The 23,875-nt window shown below is 44.4% G+C and overlaps 1 protein-coding gene across 1 annotated transcript in view; it reads right to left on the reverse strand.

Moving 5' to 3' along the window:
- Positions 1 to 10,595: 10,595 nt before the first annotated feature.
- Positions 10,596 to 23,875, reverse strand: part of LOC310870686 (uncharacterized protein) — a gene marked incomplete at both ends in the record, with an annotated part of 33,804 nt that continues 20,524 nt past the window's right edge. Inside the window, 7 exons of the mRNA XM_083781955.1 lie at positions 10,596 to 11,155; positions 12,149 to 12,210; positions 12,706 to 12,864; positions 13,110 to 13,283; positions 13,779 to 13,952; positions 15,007 to 16,840; positions 18,841 to 18,891. Coding sequence (XP_083638081.1) covers positions 10,596 to 11,155; positions 12,149 to 12,210; positions 12,706 to 12,864; positions 13,110 to 13,283; positions 13,779 to 13,952; positions 15,007 to 16,840; positions 18,841 to 18,891 — 3,014 coding nt within the window. The remainder of the gene's footprint in view (positions 11,156 to 12,148; positions 12,211 to 12,705; positions 12,865 to 13,109; positions 13,284 to 13,778; positions 13,953 to 15,006; positions 16,841 to 18,840; positions 18,892 to 23,875) is intronic.

Raw genomic sequence — 23,875 nt, forward strand, 5'->3', positions numbered from 1 at the left:
GTCCCTGCTCACTACTGTATTTTCGTATGGAAATCCCTGGACACGGATGTAGAAATTCTCTCTAAAATAGGATCTGCGCCAAGTGACGGCATTATTTTACTTGAGTTATTCTGAATTCGGGAACTTTAAGTAGCTATACATCCCGCTGCGAATATCTCCTGTGGCGCGGAAGCCGCTAAGTATTTTTTATCTTTGTTTGACCGATTTGGTCGCTTTATTTCTTCTTGTTTGTTTACCGTTTATTGTACCGCCTCCCGGTGTGCGGTTGGCTTGTGCGGCTACGTCCCTGCCTCTGATCTGCTCTGTCATAGCTATAGCGCCACTAGCTAGCCAGATAGGCGGTACAATGAGGTGTCAATAAACAAGGAAGGAAGAGATTAATCCAAGCTTCCAAATCGGGCAAACATAGATTAAAAATACTTAACGGCTTCCGCACCACAGGAGATATTCGCAGCGGCATGTATGGATACTTATACTTCACATATTCAGAAAGCCTCACACTGAATAATATCGTCATAGAGCGCGGGAGCCGCAAAACATGTTGTTTATGTTTTAAAATGGGTGCATCCCATGTGGCATGGTAGTAGTGCAACAGGACCCCATGGACTGGGTCGGACAAAATGTCAGAAACTTCAGTACCATTGGGTTCTGCTTGGAGGGCTAAATGTTCTGATGAATTGAAAATGGTGGACCCTATTGTAAACAAGTGTAATGCTGTCCACAGTAACAGTCTTTGACTTTCATGTGAAATGTACCCATGCTGCAAAACTGTTACTTAAATCATCCAAGACAACAAAACATTCTAATAGCCTATATAGTTTTGGGTAATTCTCATGATCTCATTAATGGTGGTCCGTGGCTCAAATGGGTCTGAGGGGCTAAATGTCATCAAATGGTGGTCCGTGGCAAATGCCGAATAAATAGGCTAATGGACCTTGATATGAAAACGGTTGAAAACCACTGAGCTAAATAAGCTAACAGTAGCCCAACACACTCACCTAAGTTTGATAGACCGCAGACTGAGTACTTCGTTTCCACAGCTTCTTGTAGAAGCTTTTTTTGTTGTTTTTCAACAGCCTGGTAAAAACACTGACGACTCTCCTCTAGGCCTACTCGATGTCCATGTCAATTAAATGTTATGTTACGAGTTATTCATGAAAAACAAACAGCTTGTTGTAGGCTAGCAAACACTAGCAGCGTGGTGGGTGTGGTTATTGATTTTACCGTGGCGTGAGAGCGACCGGAGGACTTTAATACATGCGCATCCCACCCCACGCACGTACAAAAGCACACACACACACACACACACACACACACACACACACACACACACACACACACACACACACACACACACACACACACACACACACACACACACACACACACACACACACACACACACACACACACACACACACACACACACACACACACACACACACACACACACACACACACACACACTTTATTTATGTATTCATTCATGAATTTCATGACGGTAGCCTATACACTGAATTGCATGGCTGCATTGAAGTGTATGATTCAACTTATCATGGTTTATATTAAATTGTTTTAAAATGTTAATAGTGTTATAGTAGGCCTATAGTAAAAAGGCATGACGACATATTAAAGAAGAGTAAAGCTCCAGTTGCCATGTATTGCTGTACTGCAATATATTTTGATGAGAAATATTTTTTTATGGAATATTTTATATTGGGTAAAATATAGCCTACCCGTGTTTGGTGATGGTGGAACAAAAAATATATTTGGTGTTCTAGCAGTGCCGGCCCTGAGCAATTTGGTGCCCTAGGCAGGATTTTTCGTGATGCCCCCTTGAAAGAATAATGACCATGGCCCCCTTGTGTTCGACGCGTTTTGAGCTTGTAGATCGGCTATTTTTGCTATATGATTTCTTTTTTTTTTTCTTTTTAGTTTGAATCCTGAAAATTAACATTTTTATGTAATTTCAAATGCCTTTAATTATACGTGTGTTGAAGCATTGAGCTACTAATTTAGACTGAAGTAATTAAAGCAGGTCATGTTTTGCATGTTGTTGAATTGTAAACAGCTGAAACCAATATTATATCAGTATTCTGATATTAACATGAGGGCCACATTAAGTGAAGGTGGGGGCCGCTGCATGTGGCCCCCGGGCCGCCAGTTGCCCACCCCTGTCCTATAATGTAGACACATTCCCTGTCTGCTGGGTGGGTATTTCTCATACCTTCTATAATGTAGACACATTCCCTGTCTGCTGGGTGGGTATATTTCTCCTACCTTCTATAATGTAGACACATTCCCTGTCTGCTGGGTGGGTATATTTCTCATACCTTCTATAATGTAGAAACATTCCCTGTCTGCTGGGTGGGTATATTTCTCATACCTTCTATAATGTAGAAACATTCCCTGTCTGCTGGGTGGGTATTTCTCATACCTTCTATAATGTAGACACATTCCCTGTCTGCTGGGTGGGTATATTTCTCATACCTTCTATAATGTAGACACATTCCCTGTCTGCTGGGTGGGTATTTCTCATACCTTCTATAATGTAGAAACATTCCCTGTCTGCTGGGTGGGTATATTTCTCATACCTTCTATAATGTAGACACATTCCCTGTCTGCTGGGTGGGTATATTTCTCATACCTTCTATAATGTAGACACATTCCCTGTCTGCTGGGTGGGTATATTTCTCATACCTTCTATAATGTAGACACATTCCCTGTCTGCTGGGTGGGTATATTTCTCATACCTTCTATAATGTAGACACATTCCCTGTCTGCTGGGTGGGTATTTACCTTCTATAATGTAGACACATTCCCTGTCTGCTGGGTGGGTATTTACCTTCTATAATGTAGACACATTCCCTGTCTGCTGGGTGGGTATTTCTCATACCTTCTATAATGTAGACACATTCCCTGTCTGCTGGGTACTTCTCAGGGTAGTCGGGCGAGGTGAAGGAGCCTCCGTCTTCCTCTTTCACCCAGCCCCCGCCGCACTCTACGGCCGGCGTCACCCCGGAGTTGTTCTTCACTGCAAAAACACACAGGGAGGCAATGAATGAAGACATTTTGATAGTTGAATTAAGTGAAATCACTGAATATATACCTTTTAAAATAAATTAAAATATGCCTCTGTGATGTTCAAGTTCATTTCCAGTTCAACTTCACACATACTGTACCTTGCAGAGCTTTCTTCTTATCAGCCGTGGGCCGTAGACAACGCAGGTATGCTGAGACACACAACTGTACAGATTGGAGAGCAAAGAACATGTTAACCCATTTAGACCTGAGGACGATTCTACAAATGCCTTTTAACTCCAGACAGTTTTCTGAAAAACCCTATGGGCTGTATTTTGCGTGTCTTAAGTACCAGGTCTTATAGGTCCTATAACTTGAGTAAACTAAAGACCTGGAGGCGTGATCAATGCCATTTGGCCAAAGATCACGCCTCCAGGTCTTTAGTTTACTCAAGTTAGGGAATAAGACCTGGTACTTAAAGATGGAGTGCCACAATTTTTGTATTTTTCCAGTTTGTCATGTGTCTATGAGGTGACAGTACTTCATTAGACACCCAGGAGTTGTTTTTATGTGCAATGGTGTGTTAACTTTGTATTTAGGGCTTCTTCCTGGAGGCTGAACCCTTGACAGTCAAACGGGCCAATGAAATAAACAGTAATATAGTGACATCACACTATCAGCCCCTCCCCTAACCCCTCCCCTTTATCATACATGTAACTACAGCTGTGGGTGCGGCTTCAGTTCAGGTGGATCACCACCCATCACCACCCACCAGGCAAACCAGGCATACTTAATGAACTGGTGGGCGTGTCCACATGAAAGCATGATTTTAACAAATACTGTACACTTTATAATAATACCTGATGATCATGTTTTAGGGTGGAAACAAATCGTGGCACGCGCAAAATACAGCCCTATGTTTCTATGTCAGTGGTGCTCAAACTTGATGTTCATGTCAAGGAGACCCATAATTATGTTTCCATAGGCTATTCAAAGATTTGCGGCACATTTTCACGAGATTTGAAAAATAGCAGACCTACAAGCTCGTAGCGCGGCACTCGGTGCCGCGCTACGAGCTTGTAGGTCTGCTATTTTTCAAATAGCTAAAGCATGACATGATGCTTAAAACACCAAAATGGGTTTTGACCATTTGACTGAAGATGCTAATCACAGTGTGTCTTAATACTTAATACTTGGTATAGTGAACTAGTGGTATTTGATGAATGTTGTTCCACTTTAACATGCAATGCAGAGACGTGCAGAGAGTGTTAGGGAGGCAGGGGCTAACATCCCGTACGAGGGGCACTTTTAGACAAAAATACCTAAAACAGCAGATCTACAAGCTCTCAACGCGTCGCGCTGCGACGCGTTGAGAGCTTGTAGATCAGCTGTTTTCGGGGGGGGCACCCCAGAACTATTTAGCTATAGTGGAGATGCAGGTGTACATACGGCAAGGATTTATAAACAAATTTGTTCAACGCAAAATGCTGCGTTCAAGTTCAGGAGACTTTGGGGAAAAAAGGAATTCTCCTGAACGCTGCCTTCCTTCTGGCAACGCATGGAAAGGAGAGGAAAGGAGAGGAAAGGAGAGGAAAGGAGAGGAAAGGAGAGGAAAGGAGAGGAGGGGCATTTTGCATTTCTTCCACTATAGAGCACCGAAGTCCTGACGTAACTCGCTCATCCCGACGATTCCCCTGGTTCGCGGAAGTAATTTATCTATGGAGAATAACATGGGGTGATCTTAATATCGTCTACTATAAGCGTTGTGGTCCAAAAATAAACAAGCTGTCTCGGCGTTATTGTTAGGGAGGTGTCTCTGTATCGTTTGCAACAGTCAGTCACTCATATATGATACAGTCTGCTTCTAGCGAAAATCTAACTAATTCAGCAGCAGTAACATTAGCGTTTTCTCTCAGTCAGTTGATTCTTCATATCCATATGAGTGAAGCGGCCGGGGTGACATGTTTATTTTTCAAACACAGTTGTTATATGAGGCGACCTAAAATCGCCTCAATGGGGATTTCAATGCAACTAAACAAATACATGAACCTGGGGACTGACGCCCTCTACTGAAAGTGACGTCAGACTTCGGTGCACTATAGTAAACGCTGCATTCGTGGTCTCGAGAGGGCAGTTTGTTTTACAGACGGGTTAAAGGGCAGTTTGTTTTACAGACGGGTTAAAGGGCAGTTTGTTTTACAGACGGGTTAAAGGGCAGTTTGTTTTACAGACGGGTTAAAGGGCAGTTTGTTTTACAGACAGGTTAAAGGGCAGTTTGTTTTACAGACGGGTTAAAGGGCAGTTTGTTTTACAGACGGGTTAAAGGGCAGTTTGTTTTACAGACGGGTTAAAGGGCAGTTTGTTTTACAGACGGGTAAAAGGGCAGTTTGTTTTACAGACGGGTAAAAGGGCAGTTTGTTTTACAGACGGGTTAAAGGGCAGTTTGTTTTACAGACGGGTAAAAGGGCAGTTGTTTTACAGACGGGTTAAAGGGCAGTTTGTTTTACAGACGGGTTAAAGGGCAGTTGTTTTACAGACGGGTTAAAGGGCAGTTTGTTTTACAGACGGGTTAAAGGGCAGTTTGTTTTACAGACGGGTAAAAGGGCAGTTTGTTTTACAGACGGGTTAAAGGGCAGTTTGTTTTACAGACGGGTAAAAGGGCAGTTTGTTTTACAGACGGGTAAAAGGGCAGTTTGTTTTACAGACGGGTTAAAGGGCAGTTTGTTTTACAGACGGGTAAAAGGGCAGTTGTTTTACAGACGGGTTAAAGGGCAGTTTGTTTTACAGACGGGTTAAAGGGCAGTTGTTTTACAGACGGGTTAAAGGGCAGTTTGTTTTACAGACGGGTTAAAGGGCAGTTGTTTTACAGACGGGTTAAAGGGCAGTTTGTTTTACAGACGGGTTAAAGGGCAGTTTGTTTTACAGACGGGTTAAAGGGCAGTTTGTTTTACAGACGGGTTAAAGGGCAGTTTGTTTTACAGACGGGTTAAAGGGCAGTTTGTTTTACAGACGGGTTAAAGGGCAGTTTGTTTTACAGACGGGTTAAAGGGCAGTTTGTTTTACAGACGGGTTAAAGGGCAGTTTGTTTTACAGACGGGTTAAAGGGCAGTTTGTTTTACAGACGGGTTAAAGGGCATGGGGGCTGAAGCCCCCTTTGATGTTTATGTGTGCACGTCGCTGCATGTAATGTTAAGTAATGTTAAAAGTAATGTGATACTATTAAAGGACCACTTCACCACTTTTCAACCTATCTTCATATAATAGGTCCTCACTAATAATCATGAAAAAATAGTGCAATTTTTTTCCTACTCGGTCTGTGTCTCATAGGAGGGCCGTGGGCAGTTCAGAAATAGTTTTGTAAAAAAAATCTTGTTTAAAAAGAAATCTGCCTAATGATGAAGAAGGTCACTGGAAGACGGTTTCTAAACTGCCCACGGCCCTCCTATATGAGACACAGACTGAGACAAAAAAATCGTGCCATTTCTTCATGATTATTAGTGAGGACCTATTATATGAAGACAGGTTGAAAAGTGGTGAAGTGGTCCTTTAAGAACAGGCTTTAGACAATAAACTCACCAAATAGGAGCAGGCCTTTGTGCAGCATCTCTGTTCCCATATAGCATATATATATATATATATATATATATATATATATATATATATATATATATATATATATATATATATATATATATATATATATATTCACTTTAACATCGCCAGTAAATTCTTGCAGAATGCTCGCATCGTTGATCAAGTATAAGCAATCTTTCGATCAGAGTCTTCCCTATAGATATGTCGTCGTGGTATATAGGCCTATATATATATATACACTATGGATAGGTGATATATACGTTACCGGCGGCTTCGTAAAAATGAGAAAATAAATCCAGGCCGATATATATATATATAATATGTCTGATAAATCCACTATGAAGATGTGCCAGGTCCGTACCGGTACGGCACCGCCAGGTTCATCATACCCTCTGTCCACCCAGAGCTCAATGGATTAGAGAGTCCTCCACAAATCTTCACCGTAGTCCAGATAATCCTATAAAATCTATCCCCATTTGTGTCCAATTCAGGATTAAACCAAGGGATCATCTGAAACCTCAACGGGCCTTGCATCTAATTACAACCCTGGCCTATAATACTGGCTCAGGAGGTAGAGCAGGTCGTCCAATCGGCGGTTCGAATCCCGGCTCCTCCTCCTGTCCACATGTGGAAGTGTCCTTGGGCAAGACACTGAACCCCACACTGCCTCCAGTGAGTTGGTCGGTGTGAGCTCACCACCGTCGGTGCGACACTGTGGGATCAAGTGAGGACGCTGGCGTCGACTGTTCTCCGTTTCACCTCCCAATGTATGAATGAATGAACCGTTGTAAAGCGCTTTGAGCACTTGGAAAAGCGCTATAAAAATGCAATTCATCATTACTTACAAATAAGTACAATTTTGAGGTACTTTTAATTTACTGGAGTATTTTCTATACTTTAGCTTCTAATCCACTACATCTCAGAGAGTGTTTTTGAATATTATCATTACAAAACATATACATTAACACATATATATATATATATATATATATATAGCACTATAGTTACTATAGTATCGTATATGCATAGTTTAATTATATAGACACACTTTGTCCCTATAATGTGTGTACTGGTACCGTTCCTCATTACGCAAGAGACGCCACACGCCAGTATAGAAGAGAGATAGTCACAGAAGTTTATGCAGGCTATATTGTCTATTGCTATATTATCGTTAGTTTACTTTATACCCTCAATAACATCGTTAGTGTATACCCTCAATAACATCGTTAGTGTATACCCTCAATAACATCATTAGTGTATACCGTCAATAACATCGTTAGTTTACTTTATACCCTCAATAACATCGTTAGTGTATACCGTCAATAACATCGTTAGTGTATACCCTCAATAACATCGTTAGTTTACTTTATACCCTCAATAACATCGTTAGTGTATACCCTCAATAACATCGTTAGTGTATACCGTCAATAACATCGTTAGTGTATACCCTCAATAACATCGTTAGTTTACTTTATACCCTCAATAACATCGTTAGTGTATACCCTCAATAACATCGTTAGTTTATACCGTCAATAACATCGTTAGTTTACTTTATACCCTCAATAACATCGTTAGTGTATACCGTCAATAACATCGTTAGTTTATACCCTCAATAACATCGTTAGTTTACTTTATACCCTCAATAACATCCGCCCAATACATTGTGTGGTGGAAAAAGTACTTGATTGATTGATTTATTTATTTATTAACAGTTTGCAGAATTACATAATTACATTTCAAGCACAAACTCAATACAAAGACTGTTAACTGTGAGTGGACGACCCAATTAAGCATTACACTTGTTTACAACAGGGTCCACATTGTTCAATTCATCAAAACATTTAGAGACGTATACAAATAGACACTTCTATGTAGTCAAAGAACAGAAACAGGACTTCATCATAAAGGAGGAAAAAGGGAAAAGAAACATATACAGTGAGGGGAAGAGGGGGGGGGGGGCGGTGGGGGGGGGGGGGGGATTCAGGTTTTACGGGGGCCAGTTTTACTTCAGTAAAAGTACCAATAATCCAATTTAGAACTACTTCGTTGCGAGTAAAAGTACGGAATTGAAAATATCCTTGAGTAAAAGTACAAAAGTATCGGCATCAAAATGTACTTAAAGTACTGAAAGTAAAAGTATTCATATTGCAGAATGTCCCACTTCACAATTCCAAAATCTGTACAAAGTTGAAAATATAGCAGATCTACAAGCTCACAATGTGTCGCGTTGTGACGCATTGTGAGGCAGGGGGTCCCTGGTACAACACATGTTCAGATGGGGGTCCCTGGTACAACACATGTTCAGATGGGGGTCCCTGGTACAACACATGTTCAGATGGGGGTCCGTGGTACAACACATGTTCAGATGGGGGTCCCTGGTACAACACATGTTCAGATGGGGCTCCCTGGTACAACACATGTTCAGATGGGGGTCCCACATGTTCAGATGGGGGTCCCTGGTACAACACATGTTCAGATGAGGGTCCCTGGTACAACACATGTTCAGATGAGGGTCCCTGGTACAACACATGTTCAGATGAGGGTCCCTGGTACAACACATGTTCAGATGAGGGTCCCTGGTACAACACATGTTCAGATGGGGGTCCCTGGTACAACACATGTTCAGATGGGGGTCCCTGGTACAACACATGTTCAGATGAGGGTCCCTGGTACAAGTAAATATTAATTTGAGTTTGAGAACCACTGCTGTTAGGGTCCATTTGGACACCTAGTGTGGTCTGGGGACACCCAGAGGTCCTTGAGGGGGTTCTAGGGGTCCTTGAGGGGGTTACAGGGGTATTTGGGGGAGTTCCAGGGGGTTACAGGGGTCTTTGAGGGGGATCCAGGGGTCCTTGGGGGGTCACAGGGGTCCTTGAGGGGGTTCAAGGGGTTTTGAGGGGGTTCCAGGGGTCCTTGAGGGGGTTCCAGGGGTCTTGAGGGGGTTCTAGGGGTCTTGAAGGGGTTCCAGGGGGTCCTTGAGGGGGCTACAGGGGTCTTTGAGGGGGTTCCAGGGGTCCTTGAGGGGGTTCCAGGGGTCCTTGGGGGGGTTCCAGCGGTCCTTTAGTGGGTTACAGGGGTATTTGAAGGGGTTCCAGGGGGTTCCAGGGGTCTTTGGGGGAGTTCCAGGGGGTTACAGGGGTCTTTGAGGCGGTTCCAGGGGTCCTTGGGGGGTTCCAGGGGTCCTTGAGGGGGTTCCAGGGGTCCTTGGGGGGTTCCAGGGGTCCTTGAGTGGGTTACAGGGGTATTTGAAGGGGTTCCAGGGGTCTTTGAGGGGGTTACAGGGGTCTTTGAGGGGGTTCCAGGGGTCCTTGAGGGGGTTACAGGGGTCTTTGAGGGAGTTCCAGGGGTCCTTGAGGGAGTTCCAGGGGTCCTTGAGGGGGTTACAGGGGTCCATGAGGGGGAGGGGGTTCCAGGGGTCCTTGAGGGGGTTCCAGGAGTCTTTGAGGGGGTTCCAGGGGTCTTTGAGGGGGTTCCAGGGGCCCTTGAGGGGGTTCCAGGGGTCCTTGGGGGGTTCCAGGGGTCTTTGAGGGGGTTCCAGGGGCCCTTGAGGGGGTGTCAGGGGTCCTTGGGGGGTTCTAGGGGTCCTTGAGGGGGTTCCAGGGGTCCTTGAGTGGGTTACAGGGGATTCTAGGGGTCCTTGAGGGGGTCTACAAGCTGTGAGCTTGTAGAACTGCCTGTGAGTGGCACAGCTCTCTCTCTCTCTGTGTGTGTGTGTGTGTGTGTGTGTGTGTGTGTGTGTGTGTGTGTGTGTGTGCGCGCGCCACGGAATGCAATGATTTGATTGGCTGACGTCGTCATCATTATCATGTATGATGCCAGTCAAGAGCGCCGCTCACTTTACACAGGTGTGATTCTTTGAATAATAATAATGAACATTGTATCAAAAACATATCTGGTCTGTCTCTCGTCGTCATCATCATGATGATGATGTCACATGTGGAGTAACCATGGCGACCTGATGTGACCCTCGCATAGAGACTCTATCTGTGGTCACACAGAAACGCTGAGGAGCCACTCCTCCTCAACCAGAACCCAACACATAGCGGTTCAGTGGACGTGGTCTGGAAGGTGTGCAGGTGGGTCAGAGTTTCAGAGTGTGAGGACATGTCATAGAAGGACAGAGTCCCAGCGGGACGGTCCACATACAGTGCTACTCTGAAGACCCCGTAGGAGCGTCCTGTCTTGGCACGGAAAGGGAGGTAAGTCTCCATCCCATTGTGGCTGACATAGTAACGGTGACCACCACACCGCAGACTCCAGGACATGACACTGTCTCCAAGCTGACAGTCATCACCACGTCCTTTCCTGCTGATTCTTCTGTCAGTCCCTGCTATATGAACCACTCCACTGCACTCTACCTCAGAGTAGCAGCGTTCGCTCACACTCTCTGCACTCAGAACCTGAGGACAGACATCAAACCTCTGAGGATGATCAGGATACTGATGACGCTGTCCATCCACCCGTGTGACCTTCCTGTTGTCCTCAGACAGAGTGAGGCTACAGTGTGCTGTGTTTGGGTCCAGAGTGAGACGCTGGGAATCTGATGAGAAAACAACACAGTAAACATTAAATACATTATTCACTGACTGACACACACACACACACACACACACACACACACACACACACACACACACGAAGATGTGCACGGCCACATGCACGTACTGTACACACACACGAAGATGTGCACGTACACACACGCACACACGAAGATGTGCACGTACACACACGCACACACGAAGATGTGCACGGCCACATGCACGTACACACACACGAAGATGTGCACAGGCACACGCACGTACACACACACACACACTCTCACTACTGTCTAAAGGGACGTCAGTGAAACCGTTTTCTGCTCAGGTGTGGAAACACACAGACACACACACACACACACACACACACACAGACAGACAGACAGACAGACAGACAGACAGACAGACAGACAGACAGACAGACAGACAGACAGACAGACAGACAGACAGACAGACAGACAGACAGACACAGACACAGACACAGACACAGACACAGACACAGACACAGACACAGACACAGACACACAGACACACAGACACACACACACACACACACACACACACACACACACACACACACACACACACACACACACACACACACACACACACACACACACACACACACATGCCTTAACCCTTCATCGACCGGTGTCTCTCAGGGCTCTGTACCACTGGTTCTCAACCTGAGGATTGGGACCCCAATATTATTATGGGGGGTCCCCAGTTCAGATATGATTATTGTAGGGGGGTCCCCAGTTCAGATATGATTATTGTGGGGGGTCCCCAGTTCAGATATGATTATTGTGGGGGGTCCCCAGTTCAGATATGATTATTGTGGGGGGTCCCCAGTTCAGATATGATTATTGTGGGGGGTCCCCAGTTCAGAGACTTGTAGTGCGGCAGGCAGGCAGGCAGACAGACAGACAGACAGACAGACAGACAGACAGACAGACAGACAGACAGACAGACAGACAGACAGACAGACAGACACTCACATCTTGAAAGGAGTCGAGGATTAATCCAGTGATCTATCCAGTGTTCTCCTCCATGATTCACACTGTAGGAAGAAATGATAAAACATTTCTATTACCATTGAATGATACAGAGAGTATGAACATGCATCACTTCATTAAGACTCTTCAGCTCACATTCACCATTAAACATGTATTGAATAAAGCAGTGGTTCTCAACCAGTGGTCCGGGGACCACGAGTGGTCCTTAACCTATTTAGACCCGAGATCAGATTCTAAAAATGTCTTCTACATCCTGACAGTTTTCTGAAAAAGCTATGTTTCTATGTCAGTCGTTCTTTGATTTAAAAAAAAAAGCAGATCTACAAGCTCGTAGCGCGCCACCGAGTGGCGCGCTACGAGCTTGTAGATCTGCTATTTTTCAATAGCTAAAGCATAGCATGATGCTAACACCAAAAGGGGTTCCCGCCCAAAATGGGTGTTGACGCACGATTAACATGTTAACTTTGACAGCCTTAGAAAAAATAAAATAAAAACATATTTTTAACCAAGATGGATGGACACAGTCCAAGTCGACTCACTTGACAGTCTCCAGTCCAGCAGAGAGCAGTGTCTGCTCAGCATCTCCTCCTGGGTGGTTACGGCTGAGGTCCACATGCTTCAGATGGGAGGAGGGGTTGAGGGCTACAGCTGAAGCCAGAGAAGAACAGCCTTTCTCTGTGATCGCACAGCCTGACAACCTGCAGAGATATCCACACTTTAACAAACTGCTGTTGATACTCCAGTACAGAGAAAACTCTATTTACCTCAGTCTGCAGTACAGATCCACACAGAATAAAACTCTATTTACCTCAGTCTGCAGTACAGATCCACAACAGAATAAAACTATATTTACCTCAGTCTGCAGTACAGATCCACACAGAATAAAACTCTATTTACCTCAGAGTCTGCAGTACAGATCCACACAGAATAAAACTCTATTTACCTCAGAGTCTGCAGGTGACAATGTGGACTCTTCACTCCGGCACATAGAAGCTCAATTCCAGAGTCCTGCAGGTTGTTCAAAGTCAGGTCTAATTCTCTCAAATGGGAAGGATTGGAGGCGAGAGCCGAGGCCAGAAGTTCACAGCTTCTCTCCGACAACCAGCAGTTCTTCAGACTAAATGAAGAATACAACCAGATGAGGAGGGGGAGTGAGAGAGAGAGATTTTAAGACGAATAAAATACATATTCCTGCCATACAATTTCCGTTGGCTCATGCAGCATAAGTTTTCCACATAAAACCTTCTCTCCCACTGGGTTTTTAGATATTGATCCAAAGTTCATGTTTAGAACGTTTTGTGCATTTTGATTACATCTAGTTACGCCCCTGATACCAATTAATAATTTACATTAATATAAATATCATTCAAAACTAGGGGATGACACATTCAACCACTCATAGTGTCATCAGAGGTGTGTTTTAAATGTAGTATCTCAGCATAAAGACTACATACATTAGTCACTGTATCTTATCAATATTAAGGTCAGTGTGAGTTACCATGATATCAAACCTTATCCACACTTCAAATAAAGTACCACCTCCATAATAACTGCATTATAATCACTTACTATAACAGAACGTAACCAAATAAAAATGGCAAATTAATCTGACCTGAGAATCTCCAGACAACAGTTTGGGCTCTTCAGTGCAGCACAAATGAGATCCACTCCGGAATCCTTCAAGACGTTTCCACTCAAGTCCAGTTCTCTCAAATGGGACGGATTGGAGCTGAGAGCTGAAGCCACAACTTCAATGTGTTCCTCCTCGAGGGCACAGCCAGCAAGTCTGTAATTACAGATTAAATGTAAAATCAGAGATGATCAAAACAGAACAGACCACGTTCACTGTCAAAGAGGTTCCCTGTGGAGCTGTCTGAAATGTGTGTGTTTGGATACCTTTCTGGCTAAGAAAATAAGGCATTTAATTTAAATGTTCTCATAACTTTAAACTGTTTTCATTTGATTGGAATACAAACATTAAATAATGAAAATCACAACTCGCTGCTGTTGCTCCACTCTGACAGTGAAGTGAAGAAATGTTCTGTCAACAGATGAACAGCCTGTACGACCGCATGACATTTGTTAAATATTTTGGTTTGCTTAACAAAGTCCTCTGTGAACGCTAAGCAGACCTAATGCAAAATGCAAACATTTGGTCCTTGATCCAGAGCTTGTAAGCAAACGTTAGGTGTGAAAGGCACCTAAAAGATCTTCAATCTAGTTCTTCAGACATTAGCAGGATGTCAGTACAGAGAACAGAGAAAGTGGAAGATAGATGGAAAGCATGGAACTTACATTTAAATGTATTAAGTAACGTGTGAATGTAATGACCAAGCTCATTGTTTAAAAGACCATCCTCTGTACACCCCTTCACTAATGGTACGGTCCATTTCTCATTTGGTATAGTCTGTTTTCATTGTAGAATAACTAATGAGGACACTGGTAAATAGTGCACACACACACACACACACACACACAGACACAGACACAGACACAGACACAGACACAGACACAGACACAGACACAGACACAGACACAGACACAGACACAGACACAGACACAGACACAGACACAGACACAGACAAAGACACAGACACAGACACAGACACACACACACACACACACACACACACACACACACACAGTTTGAACCATTCATTCATAAATATGAAGTGAGTCTCACTGGACTGAAATAATGTTCTCATTTGTCACAATGACAACGTGTACATGTGTTTATTTTGAATGAATGAATGAATGAATGAATGAATGAATGAATGGATGGATGAATGAATGAAAGCTGCTCTAACATGATTATATTCTTATTTCTTATGACTACTAACCTGGCCGTTTTGCAGTTCCTCACAGCTGGGACCAGTCTCTGTCGCCCATTGTTGTATGTGTTGTATTTGTCCAGGTCCAACACTTCCAGAAGCTCCTCTGACATTAGCAGCATTGAGGCCAGAGCTGAACACTGAGGCACAGTGAATTTCTTCCCTGAGCTGTTCTCTGACTCCAGGTACTGCTGGATCCCCCGACTGACTGACGGGTCATTCATCTCCATCAGACAGTGGAAGATGTTGATACATCTGTCAGGACAGGGATCATCATCCATCTTCTTCAGGTTGTCGATGGCTCTCTGGATCTCCTCTGGATGGTTCTCTGTCTGACCCAGCAGGCCTCCTAACAGACTCTGGTTGGACTGCAGTGAGAGACCATGAAGGAAACGGACAAAGAGGTCCAGGTGACCACTCACACTATTCAGGGATTTCTTCATAGCAGCCTTCAGGAAGTCAGACAGGGAAATGTCACTGTTGTCACCATCATCTTTCAGGAATGTCTTCAGGACCTCCGTGTTCTTCTGTGTGAAACAGTGGGACAGGTAGACTGCAGCCAGAAACTCCTGGATGCTCAGATGAACGAAGCAGTAGACCGTTTTGTGGAAGAACAAACCGTCTTCTTTGAAGAAGGTTGTGCAAAAGCCCAAGTTCTTCAAGTCCTTGTTCACATCAAGACCACACGCCTTCAGGTCCTCCTCATAGAAAATGATGTTGCCTTTGACCAGTTGGTGAAACGCCAGCTTGCCCAGCTTCAGAAGAACTTCTCTTGCATACTTTATGAGCTTCCCTCTGTCTGCCTCGCCTTGTTCAGGATTCTCCCGCTGTATCTCACCCATCAGGAAGTGGCAGAACAGCTCAACCAGGGTTTTGGGCAGCCTGACTGTCGTCCCCATGTTCTTCACCATGTTCTTCACAACGGTAGCAAGGATCCAACAGAAGACTGGGATTTCACACATGGTGAGGAGGATCTTTGATTCTTTGATTTGTGAGAAGATTGAGCTGGCCTGGTTCTCATCACTGAACGTCTTCTGGAAGAAATCCTTCTTCTGGTCATCTCTGATGAACCCTCGTACTTCTGTCATCCTGTTTACAAATTTCTTAGGGATCTGATTGGCTGCTACAGGTCGCGAGGTTATCCAGATGCGAGCAGAGGGGAGGAGCTTCCCCTTGATGAGGTTTACAAGGAGATCTTCCAGTGGGTAAGAGTCGTTGACATTCATGAGGCCAATTTCTGTGCTGAAATCAAACTGGAAATTATTTTCATCATAACCATCCAGAACAAACATGACTTTGAAGGGGATGTCGTTGCAGTTTCCTGACTTCTGCAATTCAGTGAAGATAAGATTAAGAACGTCTTCCTCAATACATCTGGTTTCCACGATGCAGCAGTGAATTAGCTGTGCCAAAGTAAACTTCTGTCCCTTGAGCAGATTTAACTGGCGGAACTTGAGCGGGAACACGAGGTGTGGGTTTTGGTGGAAACATCTCTTGGCCCAGTCAGACACAAATTTGTGTACGAGGAACGTTTTTCCAATTCCTGCACAGCCAACGGTCAGCACTGTTCTCATGATTCGTCCAGAAAGGTCTTTGAACATCTGACCCAGTTGGATTTCTGTTCCCTCTCCTGCCTTCTTCATCTCCATCTGTCTGACCTCATGATGGCTGTGGATGTCTGTTCTTTGGATGTCTACATTGTAGAGCGGAGCAAAGACGTTTTCAAACACGACCTCAGACTGTGTGCCCAAATCTACACTAAGATATGTGCTGTTCATGTTGCGTTGAAGCTGCTCTTCATAGTCAGTGATGTGACGATATCCTGGTGTTCTCTCCAACAGACCTGTAGCGAACAAAGTATTTCCACTTTGTCATATGTCGCTCGCAAGCATGCGCACACACACGTGTACACACACACACGCACGCACGCACACACACACACACACACACACGCGCGGTGTTCCACTAGGGCAGGGTTCCCCAATAGGCGGCCCGAGGGCCATATCTTTTTTGTAAGGGTCCCAGATATAAATGCCATTAAATGGGGGTCAGTAGCCTATGCATGTCAAACTGGGCATCCTTTTCAAATGGGGTCTTGCCCTGGGGGGGGGGGGGGACTTAACAGGGGCGGGTGGAGGTGCCGCGCGCTCAGATACGGAGCATGTCAAACAAAGCACTGCGCATTCAGTCAGTGGCCTCTCCAATATGACACAGTGCATGTATCATCTATATCAGAGGTTCAATATGACATAGTGCATGTATCATCTGTATCAGAGGTTCAATATGACACAGTGCATGTATCATCTATATCAGAGGTTCCCAAACACCGGTGCCGGTCCGCGAGACAAGTGCCACTGGTACGCGAGAGGGGAATTCCAAGTTTTGCGTCGTTTAAAAATCCATTTGAAAACACTGAGAAAAGAGGACAAACACCAGACCTGATGGCCGTTGCGCCTATAGCGCGACGCTCAATCACCCGTTGGAATGCAAATGCTTGCCTTTCAGGCTGCCTTTATATCCTACTCGTCTCTTTGAAAACGCTTCTGATTGTGATTGTGGGGGGGGGGGGGGGACCAAGCGGCGGTGAAAAGTTGACTCGTCCGTTCACTGACTGATTTATAAACGGCTTGGAGTCAGTGTTACTTCCATGTTGCGTAGCACTGTCCAATCTTTGGTATCTTTGGCAGCAGCAGCTGTAGGCTATTTTATTTTGTCATGATCGCGTTAATGAAACCAAACGCTATACACGCGGTGCCGGTACAGGATTATTATTTCATGTCAAAATGTAAAGATGATGTCATCCAGGTAAAGTAGTGGTATTGGCACACAGCGCAGCAGCAGCGCAGCACAGCGGCCCGAGAACACAATAAGAGATATAACATTATTATTATCCTCCTCCTCCAACAACAACAACAACTCGATAACGTTCTCATGTTAGTTTGTTACTCATTTTCTGAGCCATGCAAATAAACAACAACCAGCACTGACCGGAGACGGAGAGGTTCATGTGCGTAAAGCTTAAGCAGAGACAGGACAGTCACTGAGCGGAGACGGAGAGGTTCATGTGCGTAAAGCTTAGCCGGAAAACAGGACAGTCATTGCGTCAGCACGGATGTAGCCTCGGAAACCCAGACGTTATATTTCCAGCACGGAGGTGAGGGGGATATCGTTTGGGGGTAACGTTTGGGGGTAACGTTTGGGGGTAACGTTTGGGGGTAACGTTTGGGGGTAACGTTTGGGGGTATCGTTTGGGGGTAACGTTTGGGGGTAACGTTTGGGGGTAACCTTTGGGGGTAACCTTTGGGGGTAACCTTTGGGGGATATCGTTTGGGGGTAACGTTTGGGGGTAACGTTTGGGGGTAACGTTTGGGGGTATCGTTTGGGGGTAACGTTTGGGGGTAACGTTTGCGCGCTTCTATCTGTTACTTCTCTGACACAGCGCTGCAGTTCAAACAGACTTCAGCCAGTCAATAGTGGGACACCGCACGCTGAGAGCCACATACACACAGCTGCATTTGGTTTTTAATTAAGGGCGCGTTCTGAATGCAATGCAAACTAATAGGCGAGTGCACTCCGGTGCATATGCAAAGGGAAAGAATGACTTCTGTCCGTGACAATAATCAATGCTACAGTTTGAATTATGTACACACGCACACATAGGCTAGAGCAAAAAATATGATAAATATGAAATATGATTTTTCTTTTTACTTTCGACTTATCTAATCTGAATCGACTTGTGTTAATGAAATAGATAAATCGATTTTTTTGAGAATGCCCTAGTGCACACACACGCACACACACACACACACACACACACACACACACACACACACACACCCTTACCTCTCAGTTTGGCAGCTCTGTCTAGTCTTTCCTTCTCTTCTCCTGTCAAAGCTGAGAGGAGAGACAGTGATTGGTCAGTGAGATGTGAGACAGTGATTGGTCAGTGGGATGTGAGACAGTGATTGGTCAGTGAGATGTGAGACAGTGATTGGTCAGTGAGATGTGAGACAGTGATTGGTCAGTGAGATGTGAGACAGTGATTGGTCAGTGGGATGTGAGACAGTGATTGGTCAGTGAGATGTGAGACAGTGATTGGTCAGTGAGATTTTAGATTTTATTTTCCCCACCATGGTTAACACAGATACATAAATGTATGATTTGTATAGATATAGATTATTAATTAATTAATTATAGTTACATAAATTAATTGATTCATCTCATTATAAACTATTACAAATACATCACTTAACAAATCATTTAACCCATTTAGGCCTGACGTCGAAATAAAAAAAATGTCTTAATTTTCTTAATTTTTTTCTGAAAAACTTTCTATATCAGTGGTTCACAATATTTCATGTCAAGGACCACAAAAATTATATGTAATTGGCCAACGACCCCCATCTGAAAATATGTTGTTCCAGGGAAGATTTGAGGCACATTTTCAAGATTTTTCCAAAAATAGCAGACCTACAAGTTCATAGCGCGCCACTCGGTGCCGCGCTATGAACTTGTAGATCTGCTATTTTTCAATAGCTAAAGCATATAACGTAATGCTTAAAACACCAAAAAGGGTTCCCGCCCAAAATGGGACAACTTTAGTTTTTTTTCCAACCAAGGTTCATGTTTTAGGTTGTTATTAGAATGAGCTATTAGCTATTTTAGCTGTTTTTGACAGGGGGGGGGGGGGGGGGGCATTTGAACATGGGGCTAAATATGTATTTTCTTTTACAAGATGTTATGGTGATTTTTTTTTTATTATTATTTACTATAGTCCTACTAGACCCACAGTATGGCAGCTCCCTATAGAACCCCCCCTACACAGTATGGCAGCCCCCTATAGAACCCCCCCTACACAGTATGGCAGCCCCCTATAGAACCCCCCCTACACAGTATGGCAGCCCCCCATAGAACCCCCCTACACAGTATGACAGCCCCCTATATAACCCCCCTACACAGTATGGCAGCCCCCCATAGGACCCCCCCCTACACAGTATGACAGCCCCCTATATAACCCCCCTATACACAGTATGGCAGCCCCCTATAGAACCCCCCTAGGTGTTCCATTATAAATGACTTAAATACTAGGGGCTGTATTTTGCCAGGTCTTATTACTTAACCTAAGACCTGGAGGCGTGATCAATGCCATTTGGCTATTCTGAGTGGCCAAAGAGCATTGACCACGCCTCCAGGTCTTAAGTTAAGTAATAAGACCTGGTATTTAAGACACGCAAAATATTGTTCCATTATAAATCACTCAAATACTATAGTGTCTTTTTTTTTTTTTTAAGATATTTTTTTGCGGCTTACGCCTTTTATTGATTTTTGAAGGGACAGACAGTAGGCTGACAGGAAACGGGAGAGAGATGGGGGATGACATGCAGTAAAGGCCGTGTCGGGTCCGGGAGTCGAACCCGCGGCACACTGCGACTGGATTACCAGTCCGGTGCCCAGACCGTTACGCTACGGCCTGGGCCATACTATAGTGTCTTGTTCCATTATAAATACTTACAAGGTTTCCTCTTCCTGAGTAAAACAGCTACTATTGCTACTATCACCATCATGACGACGGTAACAACACTCCCACGTCTCAATCCTCTGCCTGGTGGTTCTTTAGTAGCTGAAAGACAGAAATATAATATAAACAGAACTAGAAAAGAAAATGGCTTTACCTTTTCAATTGTGACCACTTCTACTGTAGCCACCCATGAGGTTTGTTTGGGACCTTTAGCATGTTGTAGGACCACCCATGAGGTTTGGGACCTTTAGCATGCTGTAGGACCACCCATGAGGTTTGGGACCTTTAGCATGCTGTTAGACCACCCATGAGGTTTGGGACCTTTAAGCATGCTGTGAGACCACCCATGAGGTTTGGGACCTTTAGCATGCTGTTAGACCACCCATGAGGTTTGGGACCTTTAGCATGCTGTTAGACCACCCATGAGGTTTGGGACCTTTAAACATGCTGTTAGACCACCCATGAGGTTTGGGACCTTTAGCATGCTGTAAGACCACCCATGAGGTTTGGACCACCCATGAGGTTTGGGACCTTTAGCATGCTGTAAGACCACCCATGAGGCTTGGACCACCCATGAGGTTTGGGACAGTTAGCATGCTGTAAGACCACCCATGAGGTTTGGATCACCCATGAGGTTTGGGACCTTTAGCATGCTGTAAGACCACCCATGAGGTTTGGACCACCCATGAGGTTTGGGACCGTTAGCATGCTGTAAGACCACCCATGAGGTTTGGACCACCCATGAGGTTTGGGACCTTTAAGCATGCTGCAAACTGGAGTTATGGCTGTTTAAAGCCCAGCCAATAGGATTCAATAATCCTAGTCCCCTATAGCAACCCCTCAAGGACCCCTGGGGGCCCCCGGACCGCACTTTGATAACCACTGGCATGGCTGGCAAATGAGAGGAGACATGGACGGAACCTCTGGGCAATGGGATTACATACACATCCAGGCTATGGGACAGAAATGAAGGAACAGCTCTTCGTCATGCGTTGTGAGCTTGTAGATCGGCATTGTTCGTGCGTGCGCGCATGTTTGAGCGTTGGCTTAAAACATCCCAATTTTAACGGTGATTACAGTGTGACGAATTCAAATACCGTTTGAACCATTAGAAAGGCTCCGTTCACTTTTCACACCCATTCTGACCTGAGATCAGATTTCATACGAGGTTTCCACTGGACACACACTGGTCTGAATAAATCGTGTTTCTATGTAACAGTATGCCAGTTAGAGAGCACAGAAGTCCTGACGTCACTGTCGGTAGAGGGCGTCAGTCCCCAGGTTCATTTTTATTTTTTATTTGCATTATAATCCCCATAGGGGGGGATTTTAGATCTCTTCATGTAAGAACTGCGTTTGAAAAATAAACCGATCACCCCGGCCTTTTCACTCATATGGATATGAAGCATCGACTGAAGGTGGAAATGTACACAAATATACCCAAAGAGTAACAAAATAAGCGTAAGAAACGAGTCAAATAACCCAGAGACTACATTTCCGGGTATATATTCAAGGCTTTTGCGGCCACATTAATTCCATTTTCTCCAGATTTTCAAATATTAATGAACATCATTAACGACACACAGCCACCCCCGACAGAAAGGCCGGGGTGGTCGGTTTATTTTTCAAACACAGTTCTTATATGAAGCGATCTAAAATCGCCTCAATGGCGATTTCAATGCAACTAAAAAAAATACATGAACCTGGGGACTGACCCCCTCTACTGAAAGTGACGTCAGGACTTCGGTGCTCTATGCCAGAGTAATGCTATTTTTGTGTCCTGTATCACTGTTCAGTATTCACTATGTTCCATGTATCACTGCACTGGCTTCCGGTTGTTTTTAGGATTGATTTTAAAATTATTTTACTTATCTATAAAGCTCTCAATGGTCTCGCACCTTCCTACCTACATGACTGCCTGCCTAAATATGTCCCAAACCGCCCCCTAAGGCAGGGTACCCCAATAGGCGGCCCGCGGGCCATTTGCGGCCCACAGAGCGCCCCCTTGTGGCCCATGAAAGAATTTCCAAAAAAAAGTTTTTTTTTTTAAGGGTCCCAGATATAAATGGCATTGAATGGGGGTCAGTAGCCTATGCATGTCAAACTGGGCATCCTTTTCAAATGGGGTCTTGCCCTGAAAATGAATTTTCAGGGCAAGACCTCGACCTCGCGCGTGCAGACTCGGCCCCCAGCCTGGTACGCTAGTCAAAATATGGCCCTTGAGGAAAATTAATTGGGGAACCCTGCCCTAAGGTGTTCCACTGCTGGCCTGCTCGCTTTGCCTAAAAAAATGGCAACTAAAAAATACGGGGAAGCAGCTTTTTGCTTCTACGGGCCGTCGGCATGGAACAAGCTCCCACTGTACCTTCGTCAGGCAGCCTCTGTAGACATTTTTAAAGCTCAGCTCAAGACCCACTTCTACAACATTGCTTTTAATTGATCTTTTATTTTTTTTGTTATTCATGACCTCACTGTATTGCATTACTGCTTGTTTTTTTAATGTCGTTGCCTTGCTTTTCTTTTATTCTCCATTGTTCTGTAAAGCACTTTGAGCTGCATTTCATGTCATGAAAGGTGCTATACAAATAAAGTTTTATTATTATTATTATTATTATGTGACAGAGGGGTCGAAGTTGAATTAAGCAATATTACACGAGAGGGTGTGGTTTAACGTGATTATTGTCACGACAGTGATGCGGTCAGGAACGAGACGGAGTCGAGTTCCGCAAGCATCACTGAAGTGGCAATAATCACGTTAAACCACACCCTCAAGTGTAATATTGCAATTATACAACAGTTAGTTACCCTTAAAACTAAGACAATCGCTGAAAAAACATATTTTTTTAATGACAGATGTAGTCACTACGACCACAAATGTCCTAAGAAACTATAGCTAGCCTAAAGCCACCGAGTTTGCTGCGCTCTGGGAGAACAGAGCAGATGAATTATTAGTTTTGATGAGGTGTGGAGCGGTGCTTGTTTGAACCACGGCTATAGAAGGATGTTTCAACCAATCAAATTGCTTCCTCGAAACGACCTGTTGTATAATGAAAGTTGCACTATATGATATAGAAATAGGTCGACAATACAAATGACGCTAGTATTGTGGATTAATTTATTTTTAATGAGTGGCCCCCAGTGCCAGCATTAATGAATCCCTCGATAGCGTTTTGCATAAGGTTTTATCGCGCGCAACACTTAACCCATTCTGACCGGGCACCCATTTTGGTGTTGGCATCATGTTATGCTTTAGCTATTGAAAAATAGCAGATCTACAAGCTCATAGCGCGCCATCGAGTGGCGCGATACGAGCTTGTAGGTCTGCTATTTTTTGAAAAATCGAAGAACGACTGACATTTT

The sequence above is a fragment of the Protomyctophum parallelum genome (assembly GCF_964188405.1).
Source record: "Protomyctophum parallelum genome assembly, chromosome: 14".
In the NCBI taxonomy this organism is placed as follows: Eukaryota; Metazoa; Chordata; class Actinopteri; order Myctophiformes; family Myctophidae; genus Protomyctophum; species Protomyctophum parallelum.